The following is a 24,597-nucleotide window of genomic DNA, read 5'->3' as shown; positions in this document are numbered from 1 at the left end:
CCCCCTACTGGAGATGGAGCCTACAACCCAAGTGTGTGCCCTGACCAGAATCAAACGATCAACCTTTCAATGCACGGGACAATGCGCAACCAACTGAGCCACACCAGCCAGGGCCATTGTCCATTTGTCTAGTTTTGCCTCTTGGATTGCTTTTTCAATCCAAAACTTGTTACTCAGAGGATCCAGACAAATCCATGTGGGAGCTCCATGTGGGAGCTTTGAGGACAGAAAGAACGAAGGGCAATGGAATAGAAGCAGCATTGCTAGTTGCCAGTTGTTACCAAGGGCACAGCTAAGCAAAGAGGGGGGCCAATGTAGAAATGTTGAGGATTTTTTTCCAAAATAAAAATAGCTTTATTGTTTTAAGAAAATAAAAATGATCCATGCTCATTATAAAAATTTCAAATACATAAAAGTCTAAAGAAAGTAAAGATCATCCAAATACCACAGGCCAGAAAAAAAACATTATTAACCTTTTGGCAAAGATCTCTCTATGAAACATATATTATTTTAAAATATCCAGTGTTATAAATGCGGCCTATTAAACATGCTATTCTGGAGTCTGAGTTTTCATTCAATAATATTTCAGTGACAAATTTCCAGAGTTATAAACATTGATCTAAATAATCCTTAATGACAGTTGCATATAAGTCAATTGTATATGTGTGCTATACTTTATGTAACCCATCTTTTATTGATGGACATTTAGGCTGTTTCCAATGATTTAATATCATAAATCTCATAAAGTACATCTTTGCCATCTTATTTACACACTTGATAACTTAATTCAACTTGACTTATAAGAAAACACTTGCTCTGTATAGGATAACATGCTAGGCCTTAAAGAGACGGCCCCTGCACACTTAGGGAATGTTTAGAATAAATTCCTAAACAAATTGCCGGGTAAAAGTGTGTCGTTTAAATTTTTGATACATATTGCCAACTTTAGTACATATTGCCTTCTTTTTTTGTTAAATAATTCTTTATTGACATATTGCCTTCTTAGAAAGGTTGTACCAATTGTCACTCCAGCCAATAGTGAACAAGAATGTCCTTTTGCCCATATTCTTGTCAATGGCTCCAATATTTGCCAATCTGGAGGGATAAAGTTAATACTGATAAAATAAGCAACACATTCGCTGTTTTTTATTTTCAAATCAAACAAGGTAAATCAGCCTCAGAATGGTTTACATATTATAAATCCAAATGCCAAAGACTTCTACTGCTTCCTTTCATTAGCATGGATAATCAAGAGTGGCCAGCCAGCTCAGGTCCAAGAATTGAAATCATCTGAAGTCAAGTCCAAGCCTGCTCCCCTACTAGTCTTAGCAGAGGGACCATTTGGGAGCACTGTGAACACAGACATCGTGATCAGATGCGGAAGACAGCACTGGACAGCCGGCCGGCAGACCTGCCCGTGCCCGGGAGCATGGCCTCTCCTAGCTGCTTCCCTGGGGCCTGCTTTGGGCCTGTCAATCAGACTAAGGCTTATTGTGTTTTGAAGCTCACTTTCTGCCATGAAATCCTTTTCCCCCCAGAACTATAGCTCCACATTTCTGACCTTGGTCTGCTAACCTGCCCCTAATTCCTGATAACTTCTTGTTTTTGATTAGTTGTTCTTGAATCTGGACTCTAATCTATGCCTAACCCAACCAACCAACCACACACACACACACACACACACACACACACACACACACACGTGCGCGTGCGCCATGTGTCTATTCCTCTGAAGCTAGAGGTCTACCCTTTCATTATACATGCCCTAAAGAGGGAGCAGTTATAAATCCTCTGGAAATGGTTTTCTTGAGTATTTCCATCCATCATCACAAAGACAATCATTATCCCCACTTTGTTAATTTACTCAACAGCATTTACTGTAGCTGAATTTTTGAGTATCTGGGTTCACAGAGATAATTTAATTCAACTTGACTTATAAGAAAACACTTGCTCTGTATAGGATAACATGCTAGGCCTTGAAGAGACGGCCCTTGCACACGCAGGGAATGTGACCGAGCAATGGTCCCCAGTGATGTCCATGTCCTAAGAAACCTGCGGATATATTACTTTACAGAAGAAAAGAGACATTGCAGATGTGATTAAATTAAGGATCTGGAGATGCAGAGATTTTCCTGGATTATCTGTGAGGACCCAATGCAATCACAAGGATCCTTATAAGAGAGAGGCAGGAGGGCCAAAGTATGAGAAATAGGTGATAAAGAAGAAGTCAGAGAGAAAGAGAGATCTAGATTCAAAGATGCTACACTACTGGCTTTAAGGATGAAGAGGCCAGAAGCCAAGGAAGGCAGGAGCCTGAATAGGTGAGGGAACGAATCTGCACCTAAAGCCTCCAGAAGGGATGCCACGGACTTCTGACCTCCAGAACTGCAAAATAATTAACCTACATTGTCTTAGCCCACTCGGTCTATGATGATTCGCCACAGCAACAATAGAAAACTAATACAGGCAGTTTACAAGCCTGGTCAGAGAGAGAGATGGCACAAGCAACTTTGGTATCATTCAGAAAGTGACGAGTATAAAATATAAATACAACATATTGCTATGGAAATGCTGGTAAAGTGAGTACTTCTGGCTGGACATTAGGGAAGTCTCGGGAGGATGGCAGTTCTGCTGGGCCCTGAAGGATTGGTAAGATTTTAAAAGGGAAGGGATACAGGACACAGCAGGAGCAAAGGCATCGAGTTGGAAGGTACAGAATCAAAAAGCAGACCTAGGCTCTTGTGACCAGCCATTTTCTCAGAAACAGAAATTACTTGATTCAAATTTCATACATCCTACTTAGGATATAATAGGTACCTACGTTTATAAAAAAGAACTTATAACAGTCAACAATTGTACTCTATGTGATAAATTATCCTAAGAGCTTAAATACAGACTATAGATCTTGGGCAAAAATCTACTCTCTGCAGAGACCATATCATAGCCAAGGGTGAGCCTGGCTCATCTTCACACAGGCAAGCTTGATAGGGATGAACAGGGAAATGCCACGGGTCAATCAAAGTACACGGGAAGGCAATTCTTTAAAGGGCAACCATTAATATTTACAAACTAGACATTTCCTACGACTTCACAGGCAAGCTACACCCAACAGTGGAATCCAACTGAACACACTTAGCAGAACGAGGCTCTGAGGACTCAGATCAATGCCGTGAAGGACGTAAGAATCCAGTCTCGTTGGGGAGGTTTTGATTGCTTTGTTTGTCCGAAGTCAGGGCCCAGGATCTTAAGGAATCACGAATGGCTCTAATTCAGCCTAGATTTGATCTGAGGCAATTACCCGACAAAACACACTTTTAAGGCCCCCTATTTTGCAAGTTGGAGAGCGAAGAATGGGATCGTCCAGGTTGTTGATCCTCATTGCCAAGGTCACATGGATCACCCTCAGGGCATTACTTATGAAGGCAATGTCTTCCCAAGATGCCACCTGTACTCAAGTGCCTGGGTAGTACTTGTCATCTTCTTTATCTTCTGGTAAAATGGATTCCTTTTTGTTCTGCTCACATTCATTCCAGACAAATTCACTGGAACAGCTGGTCTCCACTGGCCTGCTCCTGTGAGCGTGGCCTGCAGCTTCTGCAGAAGGGTCCGCATCTACACTGGGGGCCCCTGAATCCCAGACTGGTGCCGCGTGCTTTGGAGGCCAACGTTCTTCAGGAGGAGAACTGGGCAGTTTGCAAGCGTCCTCCTTTCTCTTACTTCCCATCTTCCCGTCCAAGCCCAGATAAGTAACCTCAGACTGGCTGCATTCAAAGGGGATTTTCTGAGCCATTCTCTCTTTCCTCAAATGTTGATCATGAAGCAGAGGCTGTCTGTTCTGTCTTTCATCATCTTCCACTGGAATACTTGGCACGTTATCCAAGAACAGAGGAGAAGGACACCTGAAAGACTTGAGTGAGGTGGGAGGATCTTCAGCAAAATATAAGCTGGCTTGAGTGCTTTCGAGAGTAGTTAGGACCTAATAACCAAGGAGCAAGCAAACATAGAGTTAAGCTTGACTAACGTTTCCTTTTACCCTTTTTCCATCTACCTTTGAAGGACTGTGCTTTTGTTTTCATGAAATCAGTTCTACTACAGAATTTTGAATGAGAAGGTATTAAAGATTAGCTAAACTCTTCATTTTAATGAATAAATTAAGTGACGTGAAGCAAAGGATAAAAGAAACTGCATTGAATTGAATATCAAGAGACCTGACCTTAGGCCTAGATTTGCTACCACTACTTTTGGACCTGGGGTGAATCTCTGATTATTTTTAAAAATATGTTTTTATTGATTTTAGAGGGCAGCAGGCTAATTTTTAAGTTGATAATTTTATATGGCCCGCAAATGATGCTGTAAATATCCAAATGGCCCTTGGCAGAAAAAAGGTTCCCCACCCCTGCTCTATCACCTGGAACCTTCTATTACAACCCTGCAGCGTTTCCTTCCCCACCATCCCACAGAAGCAGAACTACCTGTGGTCTTAGCGACATGAAATCCAGCCCTCTGAGCCTTTGCAGGTGTGTATTCTCTCCCTGGAATGTCCGTCCATCCTTATGGCTACCTAAATCCACCCTGTTCTTCAGGGCCTACCTCCACTGGCTCCTCCATCAAGAAGCTTCCTTGACTTCCATCAGCTAGAATGTACTAATTCCATGCTCCCATCTACCAGGATCCTTATCTTTCTGCCCTGAAATCCCATGTTTCCTGAGGTCACTCTCCCTGTGGGTAGTGGGCTTGAGGGCAGCAGCTGTATCTTGATCACTGTAGTATCCCCAGCACCCAGCACAACATCTGACCCTTGCAAAGTAGGCACTAAATAAATATTTGTTTATTGTAAACAAATAAATGAATGGACGATTAAACAGATGGACAGATGAATAAAAAACCGATAAGGGGAATACACACTGCATTTTTAATGGGCAGATCTCTTATGAAGGTTGAAGAAAATATTATCTCCAAATTACTATGTTCTCTTCCTTAAAATGTTCATGGTGCCCTGGTTCCACCCAAGAATGACCTCTACTAGAGTACCTGATGATGCGACATTTCGACCTAGAAAAGCTATCTATTAGATTAGAATTCTATTTTGGGGGCTGGATTTGTCTCATTAATAAAGAATTTACTTAGATACACATTTGTCCTATTTAGATTTTCAATGGTTCCATGGATTCAGTTTTTAATAAAACTGTGTGCATACGTACTTCATCCATTGATGGTCTTAATTTTGCCCGTGTTGCAGCACACTGGCCCGCCAAAGAGAAGAGCTTGGCAGAAAAATTCCGAGGGCAGGGAAACACTTTCTTATCTAGAAATGAGACACAGGAATCGAGACCTCTCTTCTCCATCAGCTCCATCAGGAGATCCCTCTAGGAGGAGAAGAAGACAACCTCATTTAGAACTCCATCAGAAAAATGACCACGGTGCAGAGGGGAGGACAAGTCTTACCAGCTGAATGTGCTTTGGGTCATCCAACACCACTTTACAACCGGTCAGAGCTTCCATTATCACCTACAAAGGTCACCCAGAAAGTCAGTTACGTACATTAACTATATCCACATATTAGTGGCGGCTAGTAACCTTAACAATGAATATAGTTCATTCCCATTAATGAATTTATATTTTATTGCTGATTGATTACCCAAAATTAATGTATAAGACAATGAGTAACAGGAGATCATTTGTTGTATGACATTGGTTAATAAAATCATACAGGTTTCCAATGTCCCACTCAACTGAGAGCATTGTCGGTACTTACGATGCCAAAGCTGTAGACATCTGTTTTAGTGGACAACTTGCCCTGCCTGATGTACTCTTCCGGCATGTACCACAGATGGTTACTGCTGCCACTGCTCATGCTTATGGTGGAGCTCTGGGGCTCGAGGTGAGGCCGGAAGTGTGCCATGGCGAAATCCATGAGTTTGGGTTGAAACTGATCATCCAAAAGTATGTTGGCACTAAAATGAGGAGCAAGGACAAACAAGACAAAAACATCATGAAGACATTTTGGTGAAAAACAACATGACGAGCTCACCTTCATGTCTTATTCATTACAAACATGGACAAAATAGAGCCATCCATATTTTCCATGAACTGTCGGACATATTCTCATTTTTCTTAATGTGAGAATGTGTCCTAAATCCAAGTGTTCTATAGAACCAAAAACCAAATCCTGACCTAAAAACCGTGGGCATTTCGAATTTACAGCTACCTACATGGAGTTGGTGGATAAACCTGATGCTTCGTCAATAGGAGACACTAACGTGAACCAAAGCGGCCTTCCTTGTGCTCTTCTTGCACGAGATGAGAACATGACCTGGGTCTTACTCAGCCAATACCTGTCAGTTCTGTGCACGGAGCTCTGCTGTGGAATGCTCTGCCCACAGCCACTCACCTGCAAGGTTTTGAGGAATCTTCAGTGGCCCTGCTTTAAGGATAACCCTACTCCACAGTCCCATCCCCATGGCTTCTTTGTCTTTGAGTCTTGCTTAAAATATAACCGTCTAAAGAGGCAGAGGCAAAGTCTTGGAGTCCATTTTAGCTGTTCGTCACATAAAAACCTTAATAGTCACGTAACATCTTGGCTGGAAGTAAGCGTGAGCTTGTTTGACCTTGGAAGGGCTGCTGTAGGAGGGGTGGGAAAAGATAAGCTGAGGGGGAGCCCCATTTCCCACAGCCCACCTGGCTCTGTAGCCACTGGTGGGTCACTTCACCCCGGAAACCTCAGCAGCATCTTCCCTCACCAGTGAGATGAGGAAAACAACAGAACTCACACACAGCTACTGCTGGGCATGCTCAGTAAATGCTGGCTTAGATGGAGGCTAGTAATTCCTCACAGGAGAGCAGATGGCTATTGAGAAAAGAGATGGCTATTGGGCTAAGAGAAAGTTATCTGCTGTTCAACCTTGTTAAGGACTTGTTTTTGTCCCCTGAAACCAAAGCTAGTATGAGATCCCTGCCCATCCCAACGCCACATGGGACCTTTGGAGAGCCACACACTCTTGTTAAACGTGGTGAATAGCTGCAGGATAAACACAGGAAATGATTAATTCTGAACAAGTGTTGGGTCTCACGAAAGTTCCAGAGTCCCTGCTGTCCCTGGACGAGCAGGCTGACAAGCAGGCCACTCCACAGGTCTGAACTGCAGGCGCTGCTGTGATTCCGAATAGTCAGTCTTGGCTCTGTTTCAAGGATTTGAAATGGAGGCCTTGAGGATTCTAACCCAGACCTTGTCTAGGACTCAACTGACAGACAAAATGATGGGGCTCCCCGGGATCAGAAAGACACGCCTTAAACTTTATGTCACTCTCCCTCCTCTGAAGGTGGCAGGAGAATCGCAAAACCCAAAGAACCCACCTTCTGCATAAGCCCTAGAGCCCCTACCTGCTGTGCAGTCCCTTCATTAATGAGGAGAAAGTCAGGGAGGGACTTGTATCTGGGAGGAGGCTTATCTCAGAAGCACAGTCCTCGGTTCTCTCCCTGCCTTGTCTTTTCTCCCCTGATATTTCAAACCCAGCAGCTTCTAAGACCAGCCTGGGTCTCTCTCATACACCGATGTCACTCCTCACCCATTCTTGGGTTTCTCATTTGGAAAACAGCATTAACTACCCTGACATGCTTCTGAAGGTGAGGAATATACTAGAGCCAGATCCTACCTTCTCTCCATCTCTCGGTAAGAACAGACATTTAGTTCATAATTACTTCTTCCATGGGTGTACACTGCACTCTTTCAGATCCAGGCCAAGCTTCCTGGGACGCCCTGATCAATTCTGAGTGCCGGGGTAGTTAATGCAGGAGTGTGCCAGGTGTGCCAGGAATGAGGTGGGCAGACAGGTCCTCTCATCACCAGGACCAGCCTTCCGCCCCTCCAGCCTCTGCTGCACTCAGGGCCGGGCCCTCCTCTGCAGCCGCCCCTCTTCATCTCAGCCCAGGAGGAGGCAGCAGAGCTCTGAACGCCAGATTTTCCTTGTCAAACTCCTAGCCCTCTTCTTCCCCCACCAACTCTGAAGAAGGGTTAAAGCGTAACTTAGAATGCCAGAGCCATGTGAATGCAATAAGCTAAATCTGTGGATCACTCAGACTCCCAAAGAATAATTCTTTCCTAGGTACAAAAGAGAAAAAAAAAATAGCAGTAATAACAACAACAACAAAAACCATAATCTAGTCTATTTACTTGACCCTCAGCAGAACTGGTGAGAAGCTTCCGGCAGCGGGTGAAGCAGTTCTGTAAGAGGCGGCCCGGGGAACTACGATACGCTACCCGGTAAAACCCACGGAGGATTCTGGGCAGCGAGAGGCCATCAATAAGAATGCGAAATTGTCCTAGGGCATTGCGTTTACACTTTGAATAATGATATTTGGTGAAAAGACAAGTTGTGTACCAGCAGACCTTAGTGTATAACATAAATTTTGAGCCCAGTGATTTACTCTGTTCTAAATAAAGGTTAATGGTAGCCGAGGAAGAAGGATGTTCTGTTTCAGAAAAGTGGGAATTGCAAAAGGCCTGTCAACAATCAATTCTGCCCTAATTCTTTCCCCTGCTTCTACCTCAAATAGAATGTTCCAACATAAAGTGCCTTCAGCTACCATGTAGGTCAACTGAATGCGTTTATCCTATGGGGGTAAACACAGACTGAAAGACAACATAAATAACTGAAACCATGTAACAATATGGTGCACTAAAAGGGCAGCTTGCTAGCTATTGTGGCTACCAAAGACACAGGTGAGAAACATCCAATGGCCCACACACTTAATTTAGTGTCTCTGCAATCTGTTTCTTCTATTCTTTCCCACAAAACCACTTACTGTAACAGAGAGGCCGCTAGATCATTCTTCCGCAGAAGGATCAGTGGTAGGGTCACGAAGGAGATGGGGAGAAGCCTACACAGGTGGTGACATACATCCTCACTGCGGGAATATTACTTCATCTCCCTCTTGCTAAGGCTTTAAGACAATTCTTTTGGGGGGAACTGCATCCCTCAATGGCTACAAGAATTGCTTTCTTTGCTCACCAGTTTGTCTCCTGATTTAGTAGAAGGCTGTGGGCCTTAAATATAAAGCAAGATGACACACCTAGACTATAATGCAGGATTTGAACGTAAGTGCAAATACCATGTTTGATATGTAGGTGCAAGATTGTTTTTTAAAGATACATTTATTTTTATAGGATTTTATGGGACATTATTGGTGCCCAGTAGCCCAGTCCCTGAGTGCCTGGCAACTCTCAGGGAAAGTCCAGACTCCACCCAATAGGCCCCAGAGATAGAGGACACACGTGGCCTCTGGTTGACAGCCTGAAGCGATGGGACATCTTGCTGTGTTACTGCTGTTGCCACACCAAGATACCCCTCACCAGATGGGGCAAAACCCAGTCTCCCCGGGAGCCTGCAGGTGACTGGGAGGGGTGCACACAGCCCTCCCTGCTGCAGCATGCAATGCATCTGGCCAAAATGATGCGAGAACATAATCTCACAGGAAACATTAGAAATGTTCGCCAGGAAATGAACAGGGATGAATGTCTGGGATGAAAAACGCCGAAGATAAAATGCATTTGAATTTAAGATCATTCATAAATGTGAAAACAATTAAGCTCGGGAAGGGATAGGTTGGAAAAAGCAAGAACAACCACTGCTTTCCCGTAATTCAAAAACATCTCCGTTCCCAAATAAAAATGTGAAGGTCATTTGTCAAGAGCAGAGACGTCAACTCTTTAAGATTCTTTACTTTAAATCCTTTTCCTCCTCAAATTCCACCATCTGGAAATAAAGTTTTGTTTTTATAACATTCTCTCGGAAGAGTTCAAATTACGAAGACATTTTTGGGCAAACGAAACCACCAGGCTTCTCGAAAACACTTTTGAAATGTGGGCTTGGCTTCCTCATTGAGTGTCCTTGGCACAGCGTCTCCTGGGGAGCCTGTTTGCTCTCACTGCTTCACAGGCGCAGGCGAGGGTCCTGAACGCACACCCAGGTCCCGTCTCCAGCTCAGGCCACCGCCTGCTGCCGTTTTCACCAGGCGTCTGACGTCAGCATCTCCAAATCTGCACACGTTAATCACGCTCTCCTTTCCTGCCCATTTCCCTGTCTCTGCCCAATGAAGCCAACATACCCCCAGAGACAATGACTAATCACCCAGTAGAAGCGTGATTGTTGGGCCCACACACATGTGAGCCCTGCCTCCCTCCCCCATCTACAGAGGTGTGACAGAAGCAGGTTACTAATTTCAGTAAGTCTCAGCTTTCTCCTGTGTCAAACTGAGATAAGACCAATGATACCCAAACTCGGGGTTGCTGGGGAGGTTAATACATTGTGCAGTGGGCTCTTAGGTCAGGTCTAAAGCCCTCGAGCTTTCACTGACTCCCTGATCTGTCTGCAGCCTGTTAGCTACCCTGAGGTATTAGCACTTACTAATGCAGGCAGGGAGGACTGCACTTAGTGGTGTTTAAGGGCTTGCTTTCTTTTAAAAAATTTTTAATTAAAAAAAAATTTTGTTTATTGATTTCAGAGAGGAAGGGAGAGGGAAAGAAAGATAGAAACATCAATGATGAGAGAGAATCATTGATTGGCTGCCTCCTGCACGCCCCCCACTGGGGATCGAGCCCACAACCCAGGCTTGTGCCCTGACCGGGAATTGAACCGTGACCTCCTGGTTCATAGGTCGATGCTCAACCATTGAGCCACACCAGCCGGGCTAAATTTTTAATTTTTATTGAGGTAACATTGGTTAAGAACATTATATAAGTTTCAGCTGTACAGTATTATCATTTGATATCTGTATACATTATAGCATGCTCACCACCAAAAGTTTGGTTTCCATCTGTCACCAAACATTTGATTCCCTTTGCCCTTTACCCCTCTGCCATTCCCCTCCTTTTTCTGTGTTCAGTGCCCTTTCTTTATACTGTTCCCTTCACCTGCAAAGTACTCCTCCCCTCCTCCCAATTTTTATCCAGGCCTCTCTGCAGCCTAATATTCACTTCCTCCATGAAGTTTTCACTCAACTGCCCTGAATTCCAGCGGTCCTCCTTTCTCCAAGTCCCCACTGCACAGCTGCACTATATGCCATTTGACTCTTACTAAGAAACTAGATTCTGTTGTTTACATAAGCATGATGTTGAGTCTATAGAAAATAGTTAACAAACATGTGTTTATATAATCAGTTTGTTAATTAAGAGAATTTAAAACCATAAGTAGATTAGACCTCTCTTCATATGGCAAATATGTGGCCCCAATGTTGCCAAAACATCCTCCCATACTCTTGGCAGACATCACAAATTGAGTTCAGAATGCACACCCTCCCCCTCCCCCAATTCCCTTTCAATACTGCCTGTGGGAAATCATTGCCAATCCATCAAAAAGATGAAATGTGAGATGAAACTGACTTATCATCGCTGCTATATAATCACTGCTATATAATATAATCGCCCCTTTTTCAGATGAGGTAAATGAAGCCCACATGGTTGAAATGACTTATTTGGTGCAAAATAGCTTTTTGTTGTTGTTGTTAATCCTCACCCGAGGATATTTTTCCATTGGGTTTTTAAAAATATTTTTATTGATTTCAGAGAGGAAGGGAGAGGGAGAGATTGAAACATCATTGATCGGCTGCCTCCTGCACGTCCCCTACTGGGGATCGAGCCCGAAACCCAGGCATGTGCCCTTGACTGGAATCGAGCCTGGAACCCTTCAGTCCACAGGCCAATGCTCTATCCACTGAGCCAAACCAGCTAGGGCCACTGATTTTCTTTTTTAGAGACAGGTTAAGGGAGAGGGAGAGACAGAGTGAGAGAAACATGAATGTGAGAGAGACCAGGGTCAGGGATCGAGCCTGCAACTGAACTACGTGCCCTTGGCCAGAATTGAACCCCAGACCCTTCAGTCCAAGGTCGACACTCTATCCACTGAGCCAAACTGGCTAGGGTGCAAAATAACTTCTTAATGGCAGAGCCAGGACTAAAGCTTAGCCCTCCTTTTTTTGTGTTCAGTGCTCTTTCAATTTACTATAGTTAACTGGGGAAAAAAATCTTTTTATTCAGCTACTCATAAGAGATTAAGTAACTGTTGATTACAAAGCAGAATTGAACTTTTATCTCCTCTTTTCTTTAGGTGCATATAGAAAATTCCAGTGCAAAACAGTGGCTGAGCGGTCACAGGAAGACAGGTTTTAGCTCACTATAAAGGAAGCTCTAATCATCAGAGCTGCACCGCGATGGTGCTCTGACAACTGCTGTGCTGGGGCCCAGGGCTGGCTGGATGAGACACTTGGGAGGTGGAAGAGGCAGCCTCCACTAGGTGAGAGAAATTACAGCTTATTGCCAACCCCGGGCGGTGCTTTATATAGATGATCTCCCCCCATCCCCACCACCTGGGAGGAGTGCAGTAGTAGCCGGCTCAGTTCCAGATAAGAGGACTGAGCCTCTGGGAGTTTAAGGAGTTCACCAACAGTCACACAGCCAGCAAGTAGCAGAGCAGGGATTTGAACCGAGATCTTCCTGACCCAAAGGCCATACACGTAACCAGTGACAAGAAACAGAGACAGCAATGACATCTGGCTGGTTGTTGAAAAGGGGAAAGGAGAGAGAGAAGACTCCGGGGAACAGGCAATTCAGGACTTTGCCTCGCCTGCTCTAGGGTGAGCGGGTCTCTGGAGGTACCTCCTTAACGTAGCTGAACTCATCCCCGCTCTGAAGTTGATCAGTATAAAGCATGACCAGGATTTTTTAAATGTAGGTTCACATCCTTCTCCTGGTACAATCCCTAGATTTGGGTATAGAGCACAGCACAAAAACAGGCAGGGGCAGTGTCACAGAATTCGAAAGCAAGAAGAGCTCCAACGTGAGACCATTCCTGTTGGCTCAGATCATACAAGTGAGAAGAAACCCGTGGCCTGAGAGTGGGAGGCCCTGGGCTTGAGCAGATTTCCTGTGCTCCTGCCCTGTCATCTGCAGTGCCAGTGCAGGCACCTTTTCATTGCTTAGACGAAGGTGCTGCTCACACTTTGGGCTCCAGGCTGCAGAATAATGACCTTACAATCTTCATTTCTTAAACTATTTTAAAAACCACAAAGGCGTAAGATTACTAAGCTTCGTTTGTAGATGGAAGTAATTACAGGGAATGAATAAAACAGAACTTTCAGACATCACTTCGTAACTAGACTCCTTCTTGGAGTTTCTTCTGCTTCCTCGGTTTGAAATAGAAAGATCTGATGCTAAGTTATTTTTTCTAATAAATGTTATTTTTATTATACAATTATATAAATGTTATAATTATTATAAATTTTATTTAAAAACATAGCATAGAAGTAATAACTAAGCCATTAAATTAAAAGCTACATCTGTCTAAATAAAGCCTTATTTATATTTTGGTATGTTTTACTTTTTATTTGGTATGTTTTACTTTCTATGTTTTACTTTAATCTATTCTTGAATTCATAAATTTGTAGTACTACAAAGTTATAATCATGTACTCAATGCTACTTCAATTTGGCTTTCTTCACTTAATCTCACTTTATGCACATTCTTCCAGGTTATTTCATACTATTAAAAACATTATTTGATAATGTCAAAGATGTACAATAAATTCTTCTGTGATCCATCATCTGAGCCCCAGATGCAGAAATGAAAATAAAGGTAACAATACAGTATCTCCCATTCCAGTATCTCCCATGTCTCCAACACAAACAGAGCCCTGACTTACTCATCACTGTTTAACACGTTCTGAAATGTCCTTTTTTTTTTTTTTGTCTATTATCAGGGCTGTGTAACAAAATGACAGATCTCTTAGAAGCTGCCTTTCCTTACAAAGAATTAAAAAATTAATAGACAAAGGCAGAAAAGTAAGAATTCCTAAGCGCACTAGGCTGTACACAGAGGAACCAAGAACCAAGGAGGCCCACACTTAGAGCAAAGTGAAGGATTCATTTAAAAGAAACCCGGGAGGGTGATCTAGGTCAGCCAGTGCACGTTTGGCCGAGGCTGTTGGGGGCTGGAAGTCACTACCACCTGACAGATGCTCAGTGCCTTGAATGAAACGAGTTGGTCTCATTCCAGTTTCTAGAGAGCAGGTGTGTGCATCACCGAAGGAGGGGAGAAATCTACTGCTAATTAACATCTTTGCTGGCAGGCTTAGCAGAAAGTCAAGAGATCAATGTCTGTGAAAGAGGCTGATTTGCTCTGGAGCAGAGAGGAACACACTGATGAACAATTGTGAAACCACAGTTCTCAATAAGTGCCCATATACCACAACTCCACACCCTGACACACGCCTGGGTGGGCATAGTCTACAGATGGTTATGTTGAGGCTTTGAGCCCTTTGAAAAACCCAAAAGGCAGCAATCATTGGCAGCCCCATTCACCAACTAAAACAATAAAATATGTTGTTAGTTGCATTTCCAATTTAAACCCTGCCTGTCCCATGAAATTCTCCCTGTCTCTGATCAGATATCGTTCCATACTCTGCATCTCCATTACTCATCGAGCACTCATCTAGTAGGTTCCTTGCATGATTTTATATTCAGCACATCCAAACAGGTACTGAGATAAGTGGCCTAGAATAAGTGGCCTCCTTTAAAATTGTGGTATCTACTGCTGATTCCAGAACCGTTCTCTTGCCCCTTACACCCCAGAGAAGCCTTGGAGTCCCTTGAGAGAGCCCCCTGCTTATCAAATCTAGGTCCTCAGACCAGTTAGACCTCAAGGCTCTATCCAACCCCAACCACATTCCTTACCCCTCTCCAGTCTTATCTTCCTTATTCCAACCTCATTCTTTCATCTCCAATCAATCAATTTGTCTTGCTTTCATTATATGGTTGGCAATTCTTTACTCTGTTCCCTTGAACGTATTATCACCTTCACCAGGAATAGTCTCTCCTCTTCTTTCAACTAATCCACTGCCATGACCTATCTCCTCAAAGACTTGGCTTAGAACTACCTAATTAGAAGAAGAGCATTCTCAGACCAGCCATGCATTGGGCATAGTTAGTGGTGCCCTGTATACTTTCTGTGATTGTGTTATCTCTCTGATCACCAGGCTGAACCTTCAAAGACAAGACTATGATCATCATGGTCTAATACAATGCTCTGCACACAGATGTTCCATGAATATTTGTGAATTAAAATGAATGTAATTTTTTTAAATGTTCAAAAAGTTAACACAGAAGTGACTTCTTTTTAAAAAAAATAGAGCTTAGTTTGTGGATCCACTTTTCAAACACAATAAATTGACGATGGAGGTAAAGTACTATGGACTGAATCCAACCCCAACCACAATGAATGGTTGTGTCTCCCCAGATTCATATGTTGAAACCCTAAACCCAAGATGATGGTGTTAGGAGGTAGGTCTTTGGGAGGTAATAGTATGAGGATAGAGCCCACATGAAAGGGATTAGTGCCTTATAAAGAGGCCCCAGAGAGACCCCTTGTCCCTTTAGCCACGTGAAGACACAGGGGAAAGATGGTTGTCTATGAACAGAAAGTGGGCGCTCACAGACAAAGAGCAGGCCTGCCTTGGACTTCCCAGCCTTCAGAACTGTGAGAAATAAGTGTGTGTTGTTTATAAGTCACCCACTTCATAGTATTTTGGTCATAGCATTCCGAATGAGTTAAGACAGTAAGTAAAAGCGAAGTAGCCCTAACTGGTTTGGCTCAGTGGATAGAGCGTCAGCCTGCAGACTCAAGGGTCCCAGGTTTGATTCCGGTCAAGGGCATGTACCTTGGTTGCGGGCACATCCCCAGTAGGGAGTGTGCAGGAGGCAGCTGATCGATGTTTCTCTCTCATTGATGTTTCTAACTCTATCCTTCTCCCTTCCTCTCTGTAAAAAAAATAAATAAAAGAGAAGTAAAAGGAATGATTAGCCATCAGATCTTAGCCTCCTCCACTGCTATTTCCACCACTTCATGACCAATTGTAACAGGAACTACCATTTGATGAGCATACTCTTTGCCAAGCACCATATATACTTTGTCATATTACCCTAAGTTGGAAGCTTTTATTCTTTTTTTTTTAAGAGTCATTTGTTTGTTTTTTTCAGTCCTCACCCGAGAATATGTTTATTGATTTTGGAGAGAGAGGAAGGGAGGGAGAGAGAAACATTGATGAGAGAGATAAACATCCATCGGCTGCCTCCCATATGCACCCCAACTGGGGGTCAAACCCAAAACCTAAGTATGTGCCCTGACAAGGAATTGAACCCGAAACCTTTTGGTGTACAGGACGATACTCCATCCACCTAGTCACCCCGCCAGGGCGAAGCTGTTATTCATTTATTCTCATTTTGCAGAGGAAGAAACTAAGGCTTAGATAAGTTAAGCAAATTGCTCAGAATCACAGTGTAAGTAGAAAGTCAGCTTCTGCTGAACTAAGAGTTAAGGATGGAAAGGGGTGGGAAGGAAAGCACATGAGAAAGAAGAATCATTTGGTCACATTTTGCAGAGCAGCATCCAGTCCAATCTCCATGCCTAACTGTGGTGGCTGCAGGGGTGTGGCCCAGGTCTCTCCTTCAGGACCCAGGGAGGCACTCGCTTCCCATTTACCATCAGGGAAGAGTGGCTGATGGCTCACAGCTAAACCCAACCTGGAATCTGTCCCTGGAAGAAGGGAGCTGCCTCAGCCAAGTTACAGCCCCTCTCAGGGCCAGTCAGATGAAGGGGTACAAAAACCTGAGCACCTTGCCTCACTTTAGGATATTTTTGAAGGGTCACCCCAACTTCAGCTATCCCATAGAATCAGCCAAGGCCTCTAGGACAATATTCCAGCTCAGCGTTTCCAACCGCCCGATTCTGCCTTCCTCCTCCCCTCCCCAACATTTGTTGTTCCTGAGAGCACACCCCTAACAATCTCCCAGCAGCCAAATCTCTGCCTCTGAGCCTGTTCCCTGGGAAGCTGCCTGAAGACACTAAACATGAATGGAAAGCAGAAACCAGGGCCTACAGTCTGTGCTCTAGCCTAGCGATTCTCCATCTTTTTCATCTCATGGCACACATATTACTAAATTTCTGCAGCACACCAAAAAAGGTCTCATATTTTTTGCTGATCTGACAAAAATAAAAGGTATAATTTTGATTCATTCACACTGGACAGCTATTATTGTTTTAGCTGTTGTTAATTTTTTATTTGACAATCTAAGGGAAATGAGGTCGGTGCCCCTGACTAAATAGTCAGGCATTTCAGGTATTGCGTATTTTAGAAGTTCTCACGGCACACCAGTTGAAACTCATTTCTCTAACCGGAAACCAGGAGCAAGATGCTGGAGGGACACCTCCAAATCTCCTCACCTAGTGTGTGTCAGCTGTGGAAAACCTTGTGACCCGGCGGAGCCTGGATGTGCATCCCTCCACCCCATGTTCCCTTTGCTCCGGTTGGTGGCCTTCCCCGTCCCCCTCTCCCATCAAGTACCCAAACCTCGACATTCTCTCTCTTCTCACCCCTTTCCTATCAAGCTGCGTTGTCAGGAGTGGATTTGATCAACTTAGTCACACAAAAGGAAAATTAATTAAATTCATGTACTACTGCTCAGGATTGAAAATAAGCTCATGCTCATTTCAAGTTTAAACCAAGGAAAGGATATGTACAGCAAAATTCCAGATATTTATTTATTTACTCAGTTAAAACATATTTGAGCACCTGCTGGGCAGAGCTGGTCAAGAGCGGTGTGAAAGGGGACTGTTTTAGGGTGGGGGTACCCACCACAGCCTTTAGGAACTAACCGCAGTGGCGGACACCACAGGCCTCTGAGACCTCCACTGGACGTCCATCTATGTCCCAGGTGCCATGAGGGTGCACTAATTTTATACTGATTTATGGGGCCACTAGCAGCTGGTGAATCACCACATTGCAATAGGAGCAGACCTCTCTGGATGGATCCCCTACTCCTCTGGGACCAAATGAAAATCTAGTCTTTTCATATGGAGTTCATTTCACCAGCAAAACAAAGAAGTGGGCAATCAGTCCCTCTTCTGTCAACTCAAAAGCACACGAAAAGCTTTTCTCCAGATCCTAGGAGATGGTTCCGAAGAGGCAGCAGCCTTTTAAATCCAGTCTTCCCTGCTCTTCAGTAGAGGCGTGTTTGGGTACTTTTGGACAAGTTCAAGGTAAAGGGCACATAGGAAAAATTCACAGAGAGGTTTGTCACAGGCTATCTACTCTCTGAACGATTCCTATGTCTACTAATGGAAGACGTTGCTTCTAAATTTCTCATGTCTCAAAAATGAACACGGGAGTAGCTGCTTGGCTTGTCACGGATGAATATATACGGCTACGAGGCTCAGTAGAAAGAGCAAGACACTGGAGACTCGACAAAGAATTTTAATTGCCAAAGAATTTTACTGTTACCTTGCTAGGAATCCCCCTACAAGTCAGTCACTTAACCTTTCCTTTAACCTGGGGTTTTTTGTTTTGTTTTGTTTTGTAAGTGAGATTAATACAGATTCAGTTCACAGTTTGTTATCAGGTATAATTAATAAAATACACAAAACTGTCTATCCTACATTATTCACTAATAATTCCCCAAGATAATATAAACTCTCCCTTTGGCAACATAAATGTAGTTTTTTAAATTTGGTAGATGTGCTTTCATTAATAAAAAGGTAAAGTTTTAAATACTTAGATGAGCATTTTTAACGTACATGTACATGCCAGGGAAACTATAGGCAGAAAATAGTGTGAAGTCTGACTCACCGGGTGAAAGGGGCTTGCAGGTGGAACCTAAAGCTCTGGGAGAACTTACCTTGAAATACTGCCACAGATGACCGAGCACGGGACCGTGTTGTGCAGGTACTGAATGGCTTTGGCTGTTCCGATTAATACACTGATCCGAATGTGCCAAGAGAGTGGGGCGGTGTTCCCCTAAAAAGACAAGAGTAGTTGCTTTAGTTGCACTTTCGGAGTGAAAGCCAGACATGTATTCATTACATAGAAGATTGCCTGAACAGAAGCTGGGCTTACAGTAATGGATTTTTAATTCAAGAAAGGCTTTCCGCCGAAACCGGTTTGGCTCAGTGGATAGAGCGTTTGCCTGTGGACTGAATGGCTTTGGCTGTTCCGATTAATACACTGATCCGAATGTGCCAAGAGAGTGGGGCGGTGTTCCCCTAAAAAGACAAGAGTAGTTGCTTTAGTTGCACTTTCGGAGTGAAAGCTAGACATGTATTCATTACATAGAAGATTGCCTGAACAGAAGCTGGGCTTACAGTAATGGATTTTTAATTCAAGAAAGGCTTTCCTCTACTTCCAATAGCTGTTCTAGGCCTTTGTAGCTAGTGAGATACCTATTAATGTTAATATTAGTTTAATCAAATTATGGGTAATAAGGTAATTATGTTTAACAGTTCATTAAATAAGACTTTTAAAGTTATCTGTGGCATAATAGTGTGGATAATTGAAAATCATCTGATTTTATTCTCATCTTAACTGAAACCTATCTTATTGGAATCAATTTTTAAGCATATTTCAAAAAACACCTTATGAGAAATCATGACGTTTGTTCAACCTCCTTCACTTTAAGGAGTCTATACCATTTTTATGCTTATGTGTATTGAATGGTACCTTGGTAATGTTATATAAATAAAAAATGATCTGAGAAGTAAGAGTAATTGATGTAAACTCATTTGAGATGTAGAATCAATAAGGAGTAAGGACCTAGCAAATCTTTTGGCCACCATGTTGCACAGCACGTAGTAACTCAGGTGTTTATGCCGTCTTCTAAGAGCAAGAAATTAATTCATGGAGAAGTCCTCTGCCTCCTTGGGAAACCCAGTGTAGGTTGTCCCCTCATGTGAACGTGCACACTGGGCTCCCATCTCTCATCAAAGGTTTCAGCAGCTCCCAGGGGCGACAGGGAATTGGAGTAGCAAGAAGAGTAATGGAAATGACTTACTACACACTGTAATCTGTCAAAAAGTGATCCGTTTCTCATGAATGGATAAACCAGGCAGAACTTCTCACTCTCTGTAAAATATGCGGCCAACTCCAGGATGTTTGGATGATGAAATCTTAAAACACAAGATTTGATTTAAATCCATCAAATTGCTTATTCAACAACACTCTGGCCACGGGGTGGGGAATAGGTGTAAAGCAGAATATAAATTTGGCCAAGAAAGAAGTAATTTCATTGGACACACGACACAGGTTTGCTTTCCAAATTGGTCAAGTGTTCTAACAAATACTAGTCACTCTTTGATTGATTTTGACCATGCAAATACAAATAAAATATCCAAATATAAGACAAAATTTAAGAAAGCGGAGAGTTCTTAAGATTTGGAGTGTTGGAAACTATACAACAAATAGACAACAATACTGAATATTAATTTATTTTTATCAGCATAAAACTCAATATAACTTATTTATTAAATAATAAAGATAATGCAACTGAAATTATCCATTTCATTGCTTTAGGTAGACATGTGTAAGTTAAGTCACCAAAAGAGAAGAGAACCAAAGACTTGTTTTCATTCATCCATTTATTGAGAGCTATGATGCTGCAGGTACTGCACTAGGCATCAGTCACACAGGTAAAAGATGTAGCCAATGTCTTCACAAAGTTTGTATTGTTATCTGAAACCCATGTGACTAGTAAAGTTTGATAATGAAACACATATCACTGATTTTTAAATCATAGAATTCTATGTCAGTGTAAGATTCATTTTTCAGGCTCCTTTCCTTCAAGCTCTATTTCTTGAATGTGTGTGTCATCACTGTGAAAACCAATGAAACCCAGGTAATAACTATGAAATACAAAACATGTGAACTTCCCACATACTGCGAATTCAGTTCAATTAATCCATTATTTATTGAACATCTACTGTGTTGTAGGCATGCTTAGGATATTAAAATAAATAAAGCTATTTTTTTAAAAAAATGGTTCTATTTATAAAGACCTATTATTTGTTTCTTCAATAGCAAAACGTTGCTATAACACACACATATCTATATGGTATCAAAAAATGTACACACACTTTGAATAATTATTAATTCCAATGGGTTAAATCTGAAAATAAAGAAACATCAATTGAGCTATCAGACAAAAGCGTGTATACATTTTTGGGGACACCCTGTATATAGAGATATCTATCTATAGGGAGATTATCTATCTGTTCATCTTTCTATCTATCTATCTATCTATCTATCCATCTATATCTCCCTTCTGAGTCCTTCTATTCCTCTTTCCTCAAAAAAGGTGTATGTGTGTGTATGTGTGTATACAAACATATACTCATATACAAACACACAGACTTTTATTGTTAAACTAGTGGCTCAGTGCATGGATTTGTGCACACTGAAAGGAAATTAATTAGAAGAAAGATCCGTGCAGTAATTACATTAGTGCAAAAAATTACATGACAAAATAGTATATATAATATAGTATTATAAAATTAAAACGTGTGCAATTGGCACTAGCGAGAGCTTTATATGTATCATGCATGCGTGAGTCAACGTTTATTTTTAAATTGCCAGTGGGCGTCATATGTGCTGGCTGGTTCGTCGGTCGGATGGTCAGATGGACAGACAGTTGGTCACTTAGCTTTTTATATATATAGATATGTGAAAAACTGTGACACAAAGATTCCTGCACCTATTATGATTCAGATCATATCTATAAAATGAAAAGCAATGGACTGAAAAGGAAGTGAATTGATGTATTTGGTTGCTTAAAAAGCTGATCTATGCCACTAGCTGGTTGAGTCTCCTGCAGTTTAAAATAATTTAATCTATATATATAAAAGCCTAAGCGACCGAACGACCAAACGACTAGTTGACCAGTCACTATGACACACACTGACCACCAGGGGGCAGACGCTCAATGCAGGAGCTGCCCCCTGGTGGTCAGTGCACTCCCACAGTGGGAGTGCCACTCAGCCAGAAGCCAGGCTCACAGCTGACGAGCGCAGCTGCAGTAGCGTGAGCCTCTCCCGCCTCCGGCAGAGCTACTGAGGGGCGGCAGCAGCCGGTGCAGCATGGCCAGGATGAGCTGGAGCAGTGCCTGGCCCCCACTTGGGCTCGTCTCCTGCCACCTGCCACTTCTTGCACTGCTATATCCTTCAGGGGATGTCGGACTGCCAGTTTCAGCCCAATCCCTGCAGGCCTGAGCTGGCCTGCGGGGATCAGGCCAAAACCGGCAGTCCAACATCCCCCAAGGGGTCCCAGATTGTGAGAGGGTGCAGGCCAGGCTGAGGGACCCCACTGGTGCACGAATCTGTGCACTGGGCCTCTAGGGAAATATAAATCTTTTAGAAAGCAGTAGATAGAAGACCTTGTATAGACACAGCCATGGCTCTGCTCTCTTGCTTACAGAGCAGAAATGACCATTTGCTTATTTTTAATTATTACTGATCAAGCAAAAACATGGTTACTTTTTATCAAGGTATGGACCATGGAAATGCCATAGGAATGACTGCTGGTTTTAATTATATGGACCCACCTCACCCATTCTTTCACTAAAATCCTTTCAGTGGGATTTTAGGTTATATAGATCTAAAGGTTAGCAAGTCAACAAATATTCTGAGTGCCTACTACAGATAAAACATGATGCAAGTTACTACGAAGTGGTAGAACAGACAGACTTGAACACAGACAAACCTGGGTTTGAATCTCTGGCTTTCTTTTTACCAGCTGTATAAACTTGGGCAAGTTATTTAATCTCTGTAAGCTGAATTGTGTTCCCCCAAATCCATATCTTGAAACCCTATCCTCCAAAGTGATAATATTTCAAGATGAGGCCTTTAGGAGATAATGAGGGTTAGATGAGGTCATAAGGGTGGGGTCCTCATGATGGGATTAGTGCCCTTATAAGAAGCAACAGAGTTTACTCCCTTTCTATACCACGTGAGCACAAAACAAGAAGGCAGTCATTTGCAAGCCAGAGAGTCCTCACAGTAATCAAATCTACCTTGACCTTGATCCCAGCCTCCAGAACTGTGAGAAAATAAATCTCTGTTGTTTAAGCCAGCCAATCCTGAGATTCTTATGAAAATTAAATTAAAGGTTAAACATTTAGCCAAGTCCCAGAACCTCGGAAATTATTAACTTCTTTCCCTTCCCTTGAGGAAGAAGGGGGAAAAAAGAACCAGAAGCCACATTCTAAGGAGTTTACAATTCTATTTAAGGCACAAGGATTAAGCAGTTTCCTTAATATTAAACTAAAAAACAGAACAAAAACTTATCCTCAGGTCTCAGCTTAGATGTTACTTTTTCCAAGAAGCCTACTCTGCAGCACCCACCCCCCACCCCACACACACAAGTTTCTATTTCCAGTTTCTTCAGTGCCTGTACTTCCTCATCTTATCATTTAATTTTTTGAAATTGCCATTATGTACTTCTCGTCTAATCCCACTCCAAACATCTCAGATACTATGCTCTGAAAGGAGAAAGCTGCATCTGTCTTACTCACAAGTAAAACTCGAAGAAGAGGGAGATTGAAGATGATTTAGAAAATAAGTTGAAACTTTTAAAAAAAAGAAAAAAGATAGACTCTACCTCAGTTTCTTCATCTGTATGTAAAATGGGGATAACAGCTGTACTTACCTCATAGGCAAGTTGATTACCACAAAGGTAATCCTATAGTTATCTCATAGTATTAAAGAATCAATACATGCCCTAACCGGTTTGGCTCAGCGGATAGAGCGTCGGCCTGCGGACTCAAGGGTCCCAGATTCAATTCCGGTCAAGGGCATGTACCTTGGTTGCGGGCACATCCCCAGTGGGGAGTGTGCAGGAGGCAGCTGATCGGTGTTTCTCTCTCATCGATGTTTCTAACTCTCTATCCCTCTCCCTTCCTCTCTGTAAAAAATCATAAAATATATTTTTTTTAAAAAGAAGGAACTCTCACATTTAAAAAAATAAAGAAAGACAGAATCAATACATGTAAAGTTCTTGATAAATAACTATTAGCAATATAAATAATAATGATGGCACATGAGGAATATTCAACATCATAGAGTTATTGTGTCTCCCTAAATAAACATACAAATACCTTACCAGAATAACTCCAAATGAACCAGATCTACAAATGTAAAAAATGAAATCATAAAAGTACTTGGAAAAAAATGGCAATATTTTTTTTATAACCTCTCAGTAGGGAAGAACTTTTAAACTATGATATAAAACCCAGAGTCCATAAAAGAAAATATAGTTGAAAAATATTAAATTCAACTACATGAAAACCACTTCCACATGGCCAAAACTAGGTAGAATAAGCAAAGATAAATGACAATCTGGTAAAAAAAAAAAAAAAAAAAAAAAAAAGCTTGTATCTCATAACAAAAAGCAGGGCTAATTTTCTCTAATATTTAAAATGCTCTTACAAACCATTAAGAAAAATACCCAAAGGCCTAATAAAAAACAGGGGCAAAGGATATTATAAGATATTTTCATAGAAAAGAAAATATATCTCTTAATATCTAAAAAGATTCACTCATAATAGAAAAAGAAATTTAAACTACCCTGAGAAACCATTTCCACCTAGCAGATTGGCAAAAATTAAAAGTTAAGAATAAACACTATGGCCGAAACCGGTTTGGCTCAGAGGATAGAGCGTTGGCCTGTGGACTGAAAGGTCCCAGGTTCGATTCCCGGTCAAGGGCATGTACCTGGGTTGCGGGCACATCCCCAG

The 24,597-nt window shown here is 42.3% G+C and overlaps 1 protein-coding gene across 1 annotated transcript in view; it reads right to left on the bottom strand.

The window, feature by feature from the left end:
- Positions 1-916: 916 nt before the first annotated feature.
- Positions 917-24,597, bottom strand: part of IRAK3 (interleukin 1 receptor associated kinase 3) — a 62,233-nt gene continuing 38,552 nt past the window's right edge. The window contains exons 7-12 of the mRNA XM_006096865.2: positions 19,867-19,981; positions 18,718-18,836; positions 5,756-5,954; positions 5,446-5,508; positions 5,202-5,366; positions 917-3,976 (exon numbers count right to left, since the gene is read on the bottom strand). Of these exons, the coding sequence (XP_006096927.1) occupies positions 3,452-3,976; positions 5,202-5,366; positions 5,446-5,508; positions 5,756-5,954; positions 18,718-18,836; positions 19,867-19,981 (1,186 nt within the window). The 3' untranslated portion in view covers positions 917-3,451. The remainder of the gene's footprint in view (positions 3,977-5,201; positions 5,367-5,445; positions 5,509-5,755; positions 5,955-18,717; positions 18,837-19,866; positions 19,982-24,597) is intronic.

The sequence above is a fragment of the Myotis lucifugus genome, unplaced genomic scaffold (genome assembly GCF_000147115.1).
Source record: "Myotis lucifugus unplaced genomic scaffold, Myoluc2.0 scaffold_189, whole genome shotgun sequence".
NCBI lineage: Eukaryota > Metazoa > Chordata > Mammalia > Chiroptera > Vespertilionidae > Myotis > Myotis lucifugus.
The sequence above is the reverse complement of the archived record's forward strand: the minus strand, read 5'-3'. Positions and strand labels throughout refer to the sequence as shown.